This window comes from Rhinichthys klamathensis, unplaced genomic scaffold (assembly GCF_029890125.1).
Source record: "Rhinichthys klamathensis goyatoka isolate OS25496 unplaced genomic scaffold, OSU_Roscu_1.1 h1tg000611l_1, whole genome shotgun sequence".
Lineage (NCBI taxonomy): Eukaryota > Metazoa > Chordata > Actinopteri > Cypriniformes > Leuciscidae > Rhinichthys > Rhinichthys klamathensis.
The window spans coordinates 655,982-667,500 of NW_026607064.1; the positions used below are offsets into that span (position 1 = coordinate 655,982).

The 11,519-nt window shown below is 39.1% G+C and overlaps 1 protein-coding gene across 1 annotated transcript in view; it reads right to left on the reverse strand.

Moving 5' to 3' along the window:
- LOC130075928 (ankyrin repeat and LEM domain-containing protein 2) overlaps positions 1-10,030 on the reverse strand; it is a 41,917-nt gene extending 31,887 nt beyond the window's left edge. Inside the window, exons 1-3 of the mRNA XM_056240761.1 lie at positions 9,818-10,030; positions 8,942-9,271; positions 4,972-5,154 (exon numbers count right to left, since the gene is read on the reverse strand). Of these exons, the coding sequence (XP_056096736.1) occupies positions 4,972-5,154; positions 8,942-9,254 (496 nt within the window). The 5' untranslated portion in view covers positions 9,255-9,271; positions 9,818-10,030. The remainder of the gene's footprint in view (positions 1-4,971; positions 5,155-8,941; positions 9,272-9,817) is intronic.
- Positions 10,031-11,519: the final 1,489 nt, after the last annotated feature.

Sequence of the window (11,519 nt, forward strand, 5' to 3'; positions counted from 1 at the left end):
TGAATGAATGATTCAATGACTCACTCATTAAGACTTCACTTGTTTCATTAGTGGATGAATCAGCGTTTTTGAACGAATCTCTTGAATGAATGATTCAATGACTCACTCATTAAGGCTGCGTTCCAAACCGCATACTCAATGAGTAGGTACTTAATTTCAATAAGTACTTACTTAACGAGCGCTAAAAGAGTAGGTACTTTATAGCCAAATCTCGTTGAGTATGAATGCGATCCGGATATCATCTGCCATGTTGACGTTATCATGTGACCTACGACGCGTTATCACAAGCGCAACAACTTAAAAGATATGAACGACACGTTTAATTCATCTATCTGTAAATATCTCGATATTGATTTAACTTGCTCATTTTGTGGTATTGTTGAAGAAACAGCTGCCAATTTATTTTGTGAATACATTTAGGGTTGATTTAAGTTGTTATAGGCCTATTTTAAACCCTACTAATGTGACCCACAGTTTTATCCTTAACGATATATTTTTTTTTATTAAGAAACCCCAAAATCGTCATCTCTTGAATATGTTGTTAATTTCTTTATTTTATACCCAAAAAGTTTCTCCTTTAAGTTTTCATCTTTTTCTTGATGAATTTACCTCTCGTTTCATCCCTCAGACTTATAACAAAAAACTATTTTTTTCATTTATTATGAAAAACTATTTAAAGATATTTAGCCTTGTTATTGTTTTTTTTACTGTGCATAAATATCATATTATGATGTACACAAACCAATGATCTTTATGTTTTCTGTTTTGTCATTATGATTGTTCATTGTTAGATACAACTATCTTTCCATGATCTTGTATGTAATAAGTTTATATGAGTGACAGGTGCACTAACACTTCATAACATCAATAACTCGACAGCACAACCTAGAACAGTTTTCCTCGGCGTTTGTAATGTCTGCACTAAGGAGACGTTGGGCAGCTGCTCGAAGATCTCTCCTTTGGAGAAAATTAATTTGTTTTGTCATATGACATAGTTATGCATTAATACACACTAGATAAATGCAGTGAAATTGTCAGTCAAGCAATGAATTAATGCATACATTAATTAAATAATTATATTGTATATACTGACAACAATAAGAAACATGAATAAATGAGTAAAAGAACAAAAAAAAGTACCCATCACAATAAACAAATGCATATACAAGTCAACAACACATGAAACAAAGCTTTATTCAAACTACAAGCATGTATTTACTGAACCCCACATCCTACTGCCATCTCAACACAGCGTTTCCCATTATGCGGCTTTATTCTGATAAATTCACCAGAGGTGAGCGTGCCGGAGCTTGTTGTTGTGCTTCACAATCTGAGGCAATAAGGGCAGATGGAGAGATGGAGGGACTCATAAGGGCCGGTGGAGAGATGGAGCGTCGCATCCATGGCAGCGTTTCCAGGATTCAGCTCTGGGCTCCTCATCCTCAGTGCTCACACCAGTCTCCTGACATTTCAGATCCTACAAAAATACACAAACATTATACAAAAGCAGTCATTTTAACAGCACAATGTAATTTGATTTATTTATTAAAAGTTACAAAAATGGGGTGATTTATCTGCTCAATACTAGCCTACATGCTGAGGTTGTAGCTGATGTGTTCACTCACTTTTTATCCAACTTAAATGTTCCTCAATTTATCAACAGTAATAAAGGACAAATAAAATATATAACATGTTTAGTTACTTTATAGATTTGTTTATTTGCCTTATTTACAGCACATTTGTCTAATGTAAACAGTGTTGACAACAGTGAATTATCCTACATAATAGCACACGTTACATCACTCCGATGTCTATTATATGTTGTGATGTGCTCATCTGCAATACTTATACAATATTTTCCTTTCAGATGTAAATAGACATCAGATATTTAAATAAGCGTGTTTAAGTCAAGATGTATAATGTAACGTTAAATCAACTTGAGAGACGGAACGTTACGTGTGCTTACTGGAGCTCCCCTGTTAGCTATACATAATAAAACATGTTTTTACTGCAAAATCACAACTATACTATACTGTCTAACTCCTTTACACCTTCAACATTTAAAACGTTTACTCTATAGTAGTTTAACACATACGATTTAAACACAAGGAACCGTGTTTACTCACATTTGAAACCCCCCGCGTCGCTGATCTCCGTGATGTTTGATAATGACGTATCCTCTCGCGTGGCCTCCTGGGATAGATGAGTATCCACAGTATCCATCGGACGAGCACTCGAAAATCTGCGCTGAAGCAGTAAGCCATCCGGGAACTTCTCGCCTACTCTTTTATGAATACTGACGTTTCGAACGTACTGCTTCCTTCACGTACTGTTTTCGCCTACTATATAGTAGGAAAGTAGGCATATTCGAACGCACTTAAGTCCGAATCTCGCGATAATTAGTACGTCACCCAGGTAATTCTCGCCTACTCTTTTGGATTCATACATACTTTTTCGCTCGCCTACTCTTTTTCCCATACTATATAGTAGGGAAGTATGCGGTTTGGAACGCAGCCTAAGACTTCACTTGTTTCATTACTGGATGAATCAGCGTTTTTGAACGAATCTCTTGAATGAATGATTCAATGACTCACTCATAAAGACTTCACTTGCTTCATTACTGGATGAATCAGCATTTTTGAAGGAATCTCTTGAATGAATGATTCACTGACTCACTCATTAAGACTTCACTTGTTTCATTACTGGATGAATCAGCGTTTCTGAACAAATCTCTTGAGTGAATGATTCAATGACTTACTCATTAAGACTTCACTTGTTTCATTACTGGATGAATCAGCGTTTTTGAACAAATCTCTTGAGTGAATGATTCAATGACTCACTCATAAAGACTTCACTAGTTTCATTACTGGATGAATCAGCATTTTTGAACAAATCTCTTGAATGAATGATTCAATGACTCACTCATAAAGACTTCACTTGTTTCATTACTGGATGAATCAGCATTTTTGAACAAATCTCTTGAATGAATGATTCAATGACTCACTCATTAAGACTTCACTTGTTTCATTACTGGATGAATCAGCGTTTTTGAACGAATCTCTTGAATGAATGATTCACTGACTCACTCATTAAGACTTCACTTGTTTCATTACTGGATGAATCAGCGTTTTTGAACAAATCTCTTGAATGAATGATTCAATGACTCACTCATTAAGACTTCACTTGTTTCATTACTGGATGAATCAGCATTTCTGAACGAATCTCTTGAATAAATGATTCACTGACTCACTCATTAAGACTTCACTTGTTTCATTACTGGATGAATCAGCGTTTTTGAACGAATCTCTTGAATGAATGATTCACTGACTCACTCATTAAGACTTCACTTGTTTCATTACTGGATGAATCAGCGTTTCTGAACGAATCTCTTGAGTGAATGATTCACTGACTCACTCATTAAGACTTCACTTGTTTCATTACTGGATGAATCAGCGTTTCTGAACGAATCTCTTGAGTGAATGATTCACTGACTCACTCATTAAGACTTCACTTGTTTCATTACTAGATGAATCAGCGTTTCTGAACGAATCTCTTGAGTGAAATATTCAATGACTCACTCATAAAGACTTCACTTGCTTCATTACTGGATGAATCAGCATTTCTGAACGAATCTCTTGAGGGAATGATTCACTGACTCACTCATTAAGACTTCACTTGTTTCATTACTGGATGAATCAGCGTTTCTGAACGTATCTCTTGAATGAATGATTCACTGACTCACTCATAAAGACTTCACTTGTTTCATTACTGGATGAATCAGCGTTTTTGAACGAATCTCTTGAGTGAATGATTCAATGACTCTCTCATAAAGACTTCACTTGCTTCATTACTGGATGAATCAGCGTTTTTTGAACAAATCTCTTGAATGAATGATTCAACGACTCACTCATAAAGACTTCACTTGTTTCATTACTGGATGAATCAGCGTTTTTGAACGAATCTCTTGAATGAATGATTCAATGACTCACTCATTAAGACTTCACTTGCTTCATTACTGGATGAATCAGCATTTCTGAACGAATCTCTTGAATAAATGATTCACTGACTCACTCATTAAGACTTCACTTGTTTCATTACTGGATGAATCAGCGTTTCTGAAGGAATCTCTTGAATGAATGATTCACTGACTCACTCATTAAGACTTCACTTGTTTCATACTGGATGAATCAGCGTTTCTGAAAGAATCTCTTGAGTGAATGATTCAATGACTCACTCCTAAAGACTTCACTTGCTTCATTACTGGATGAATCAGCGTTTCTGAACGAATCTCATGAGTGAATGATTCAATGACTCACTCATAAAGACTTCACTTGCTTCATTACTGGATGAATCAGCATTTTTGAACGAATCTCTTGAGTGAATGATTCAATGACAAATACATGTTTTAACAGTGACTTGTCGCCACCTACTGGTGTAATGATGTAAATGATACAAATTGTTATTTTAAGAATCAAGCTTCTTTCAAAAAGTGGTTTACTCTATTTTATACAAATACGTTATTTTGTACGCTACCGTAGACCTCAGTGTTTATATCTGAACTGTAAGCTTTAATCCCAGTACTTCTGTGATAATCTGATTTATTGTAAGACAGAAATAATGCTGATACTGTGTGTTAAAAAGACAGTTTGTAAAGCTGTTCAATACCTATACATGAAAACGGCTCTCTCTGGGATCAGATCTAAATATTTCAGTATTTTATATATATATATATATTCAATTCAATTCAATTCACATTTATTTGTATAGCGCTTTTCACAATACACATCATTTCAAAGCAGCTTTACAGAAAATGCACGAGTCCATATTACAGTTTACAGCGATCTGCTATCAGAGGAGACTGTCCAAGTAAAGACATATGTATATATGTAGATATTTTATATTATAAGTTTGAATCAAGATTGCGATCTGTTAATGATTAGTCGTGCAGCTGTAATGTGAACGTTCGCTCACCAGTGACGGACCCAGCGCCGGGTTTCTCCGGAGAGGGTGTGTGTGGCGACGCGCCTCCGTCACACACACCTTTAGCGAAGTTCTCAGCGTCTTCTCTACGAGCGAAGGCTTTGAACCGAGCGCCTCTCAGCTTCATCACGGCCTTCAGCGCCTTCGTCTTCTCAGCGTACACGAGCGGCGAGCCTGTATTGATCACAGCATCAAGCACAATGTGTTTACATGAATGATAAATAAAGTAATCGGGTTGATGTGCGCGTTTATATGTCACAAGTTTCAAATCCGATCTGATTTTTTGACATGCGCACACTGCACGAATATACAGTGTTTCCCGCTGTTCGCGCATAAATATTCTCCTCTATTGGTTCTTTATTTGTTTTAAACAGCAGACGTAATATTAATTCGTCTCTGGTCATAATTTAAAGCATATTAACCGTTTTGCCGTGCTGCTTATATTGATCACGCAATAAAAATGCCCCTCCCCGCGGCCAAAACCAGACGTCTGTGGATGAGAATCCAAAACAAGGACTGGTGGGACGTTGTCCTGCTTCACCTAACAGACGCGCGAGTGAAATGAGAATTTTATGACGGGAAACTTATTAATATGACACTTTATTCAACAGGAAAAACAGCTCGTTCCGAGCGTCATACGTCATTACGTTTATTTAACGTCATTGCACATGCGCAGTCCTTTCAGTTTCGGTTTTCAATCCGATCAAGTGTTTACATGTTCTCTCGATCGGATTACAAAAGGAGTAAACCACCCCTTTCAATCCGATCGAAATTTCAATCGGATCGAGCTCAATCGGATCGATTAAGGTGTTTACATGAAGGTTTTTTAGTCCGATTGAGCCGTCAATCCGATTATAAGTGTCCATGTAAACGCAGCTAGTTGCACTATTCTCTGTTATCTCTGGACCTTTGATATCTGACCTGGACTGTTTCATGAACTCTCGAACCTTTGCTGCCTGTCCTGACCTTGGCCCGTGTTTCACTCTGAATATTGGATTGCCCCTCTACTAACACCAGCCTGAGTATTCTACTTATGCCTGCCTGAGTTCTCTTCTATTGCCAGTTTGAGTTTATGTCAGCTTTCCTCGTTTTTGTTACCTGTATTAATAAACTTCTGCAAATGGATCTAACTGCCTCAGCCTCTACATCACATTATGTAAACACAAGCTTTTATTTTGCATGCGATTAATTGTTACCCAGCACTACTTTACAATAAGGCCTCATTTATTGACATTAACGTATCAACTAACATGAACTAGCAAGCAAATTACACTTCAAATAAAAACACTTTCAAAAATGTTTTCTGTTACTTTAGTTAGTTTTATCAAGCTGATGTAAGTCTAAGTGTTCGATTTTTTTTTTTAAATAACTTTGGTCTTAGTTCGTTATTTGATGCCATAAAACGTGAATGTGACGTCATGATTGACAGCTGTGATTGACAGCTCCTCTAAACGAAGTCACTGAGGGACTAATGGACTTTTGGGGGATTTCCGTGAGTTGATTGGAGCTTCAACTTTAATTTCTACATGTCCATAACTGTTTATTTCACACAGTACACTTTGCAGTAACCGTTTCTGCGAGAGTGAGGGCGGGAGCTTGATAACTTGACTCTCACTCACACACACACACACACACACTCATACACACACTAGTGCGCAGAATCAGGTCCCGAATCTGCACAAGATGACAGCGCCATATTAGGACTTTGGCGGCTTCACTGTTCACCAATGGAAGAGAGTGAAGGGCCGTCGTCCATCTTTACAGTCGATGGTTGAAACTTGACCAATCACAACACACTGATCCAGCCGACCAATCAGAGCACAGTGTGCTTTTCAGAAGGAGGGGCTTCTAGAGACAAGATTGCCAGATTAGCATCATCCCAGAAGCTCAAAATTAGCGCATTTGGAAGAAAATTATCGTACACGAGTCAAATGTACAGAATACAACTATTTATTTATCTTCTAGACCAACAACTTTTACCAGACATGACCAGCAAATTACTTTATTGCTAAACTATCGAGCTCAGCTTGGAAACAACTGACCTAAGCGCCACGGCAGGAACGTTAACTCGTCCTCGCGAGAGTCATTCTCCTCGATGATTGGCCGAGAAGACGTTACTTGTCCTCGCGAGAGTCATTCTCCACGATGATTGGCCGAGAAGACATAACTTGTCCTCGTGAGAGTCATTCTCCACGATGATTGGCCGAGAAGACGTAACTTGTCCTCGCGAGAGTCATTCTCCACGATGATTGGCCGAGAAGACATAACTTGTCCTCGCGAGAGTCATTCTCCACGATGATTGGCCGAGAAGACGTAACTTGTCCTCGCGAGATTCATTCTCCACGATGATTGGCCGAGAAGACGTAACTTGTCCTCTCGAGAGTCATTCTCCACGATGATTGGCCGAGAAGACGTAACTTGTCCTCGCGAGAGTCATTCTCCACGATGATTGGCCGAGAAGACGTAACTTGTCCTCGCGAGAGTCATTCTCCACGATGATTGGCCGAGAAGACGTAACTTGTCCTCGCGAGAGTCATTCTCCACGATGATTGGCCGAGAAGACGTAACTTGTCCTCGCGAGAGTCATTCTCCACGATGATTGGCCGAGAAGACGTAACTTGTCCTCGTGAGAGTCATTCTCCACGATGATTGGCCGAGAAGACGTAACTCGTCCTCGCGAGAGTCATTCTCCACGATGATTGGCCGAGAAGACGTAACTTGTCCGCGCGAGAGTCATTCTCCACAATGATTGGCCGAGAAGACGTAACTTGTCCTCGCGAGAGTCATTCTCCACGATGATTGGCCGAGAAGACGTAACTTGTCCTCGCGAGAGTCATTCTCCACGATGATTGGCCGAGAAGACGTAACTTGTCCTCGCGAGAGTCATTCTCCACGATGATTGGCCGAGAAGACGTAACTTGTCCACGCGAGAGTCATTCTCCACGATGATTGGCCGAGAAGACGTAACTTGTCCTCGCGAGAGTCATTCTCCACGATGATTGGCCGAGAAGACGTAACTTGTCCTCGCGAGAGTCATTCTCCACGATGATTGGCCGAGAAGACGTAACTTGTCCTCGCGAGAGTCATTCTCCACAATGATTGGCCGAGAAGACGTAACTTGTCCTCGCGAGAGTCATTCTCCACAATGATTGGCCGAGAAGACGTAACTTGTCCTCGCGAGAGTCATTCTCCACGATGATTGGCCAAGAAGACGTAACTTGTCCTCGCGAGAGTCATTCTCCACAATGATTGGCCGAGAAGACGTAACTTGTCCTCGCGAGAGTCATTCTCCACAATGATTGGCCAATAAGACGTAACTTGTCCTTGCGAGAGTCATTCTCCACTATGATTGGCCGAGAGGACGTAACGTGAGATGAGATGGAAGACATGCGTAACACCACAATCACGTTCTCCTCACAATCTTGAAAGTAGACGTAGGATCCACAGCGTGACCAATGAGTATAGAAGCCCTATGATCACAACGAGTGTCACACAATAATCTGAAATTATAAATTTTTTTCATTATTGATCGTAAACTAAATTGAACTCCCTGAAACGCCTCCATTGTAGTCTTGAGTTTCTTCCAGGAACGAACACGTCACAATATTCCTCATTATAATAATTAATGTGCAGAATAAAGGGGCGGGGCCTGGTTGAGTTAGTTAGTAGTGTGTTAAACTGGCGGTTATGGGAAGGGGCGGGGCATTTCCCAAACACACTTAAAGCGCTCAACCAATCACAACACACCGCTCCAGCCGACCAATCAGAGCACAGTGTGCTTTTCAGAAGGAGGGGCTTCATAGAGACAGGAAGTAAACAGAGCGTTACTGACAGACTGGGAAGAGAGGAGCCGCAACAATGGAGAATATGAGGAGAATAATCAACATTCAAGCAGGAAAACCTGTTCTAGTAGAGCCTGAAAACAAGACTATTTAAACAAGAACGATGATTAAACACAGACCATCTTCCACCGAAGGGTCGCCCGGCTGAGGACACACGCCGTAATAAACAGATGGACTTTCCGTGGACGTTTGAGCGTCATGATTCCTTTCCTCTCCGTTTTCGGTCTCGCTGATTGGCTCTTCGACGGGATCTGGACTCCCAGAATGCACCACGGCCACATCACTGCCCTCCAGAAGAGCTCGAGCCAACTTCTTCTCGAAGATGCTCCGGGTGGTGGCGGTTACCGGGCCACACCTGAGTCCAGCGCTGATGATCTGGTCTCTCAGCTGATCTGAGGTCAGTGTCTGAAGCCTCTTCAGGACTGCCTCCATAGTTCACGACCTTTGACCTGAAACAGAGGTTGAACAGGCTGAATGAGATGGAGACTGATATAAACATCATTAATCTCTCATATGTCACAGTTTAACTTCACATTATTAGCTTCTATTAATAACTGAATAAACTTTCCATTAGTCACTGAACTTGAACATTTTTAATAAAACAAACATAAAACATCAAACCTGTTCGAAATTTAAAAACTGAAATCATCGTCTTGAGATAAATGTGACAATTTGCCCCATCTTGACACACACACACTCTCAATCACTCACACACACACACACACACACTCAATCACTCTCTCTCACACACACACACACACACACACACACACACACACACACACACACACGCACTCTCTCTCAACTCTCACACACACACACACACACACGCACTCTCTCTCTCTCTCTCACACACACACACACACACACACACACGGAAAAACTTTCCATTAGTCACTGAACTTGAACATTTTTAATAAAACCAACAGAATTCACGCATGTCATCCAATTGTATATGTTTACTAAATAATAAACAACACGAAAAAAATACTTACCAGTCTATTTTCAACCAATTATTGACAGATTCGTCTGATAGTAATCCAGGATACGAACCGAATCAAATGTACGTCACTGACTAAACGCGTCCACAGAACTGAACAAACTCATCTGGAAGATCATCACAAACACTTTCGAGCCTCAAAGGAAACGGTAATGAAAACATACTGATGATATATGAGAATCATCGTGTTTTTTATTTGACAAACTGAAGTGAAACGTTGCGAGCGCGATGCGTGCCAGTGTGACCCAGCAGAGGGCGTCACTGCGCATGTGCCAGTGCGATCCAGCAGAGGGCGTCACTGCGCATGTGCCAGTGTGATCCAGCAGAGGGCGTCACTACACAGATATTAAAGTGCCTTTCGAGCTGATTATATGCATTTTAAGTGTATAAACGGATAAAAATATATGATTGTACATTGTTTAATTAATCCATGGGCTGCTAGTCAGACATAGACCTTCTACATAAATAAAAAAGGACTCTAAATGTACTTATTTATTTATTTGTTTGCAATATATTATCTTTCTTTTATGGTGTTGATTTATTCTTAATGAACATGTTATGTTGTTACATTGGTGAAAACTTGACAGAGATTAGTGAGGTTACTTGTTTGCCATTAATCTGCACAAAACACTCATTTTAGAAGAATATAATCTAATAGTGTTGTCATTTTAATGTGTTTCCATGTTCATGGTTTATTTGTAACCTTTTGTTTTGTTGTCAGTGTTGTGTTGCATTAGAGAGGCACTGTTTTCAGTGGTAAAAATGCTTGAATAGAGAATATTTGTCTGATATTAAGTGTGATGGGAAATGATCATGACCTCACAGAGTTTGAGTATGAAGAATAAGATTAACTAGAAAGTAAAGTTCGTTAGGGCAAACTTTTATGTTGGCTTGATAAAGCGATGTCTGAAAGTTACAGTTACTGAAAGTTTTGCTAGCTTGTTTGTTGCAGATTTTAGTACACTAATAGCATGAATTAGCATGTTGCTAGCATTTTTTAGCACATTGCTAGCATGAATTAACATGTTTTTAAGATTAACTAACATGTTACTAGCATGTGCTAACACATTGTTAGCATTAATTATCATGTTACTAGCATGTTTTAAAAACATTGCTAACATGAATTAACATTATTATTTGCATGTTTTAACACATTGTATTTTTAACACGTTCTAGAATGTTTCTAGTATGATTTAGCACATTGTTGGCATTATTTATTACATTGCTAGCATTTTTAGCATGCTACTAGCATGATTAGCACATTGCTAGCATGAATTGGTAAGTTGTTACATGTTTATAGCACGTTTTAGCATGTTTCTAGCTAGATGTAACATATTGCTTGAATTGGCACATTGCTAGCATGTTTTTATTTTATGTTGGTAGAACGAATTAGCATGTTGCTAGCATGAATTATTATTAGCATGAATTAGCACATTGCTAGCATGAATTAGCATGTTGTTAAGATAAATTAACATGTTACTAGCATGTGCTAACACATTGTTAGCATTAATTAACATGTTATTAGCATGCTTTAACACGTTGATCGTATGTTTCTAGTATGATTTAGAACATTGTTGTCATGAATAATCACATTGCTAACATTTTAGCAAGCTAATAGCATGATTAACACATTGCTAGCATGAATTGGTATGTTGCTAACATGTTTTAACAGGTTTTTAGCCTTTTTAACAAGTTTT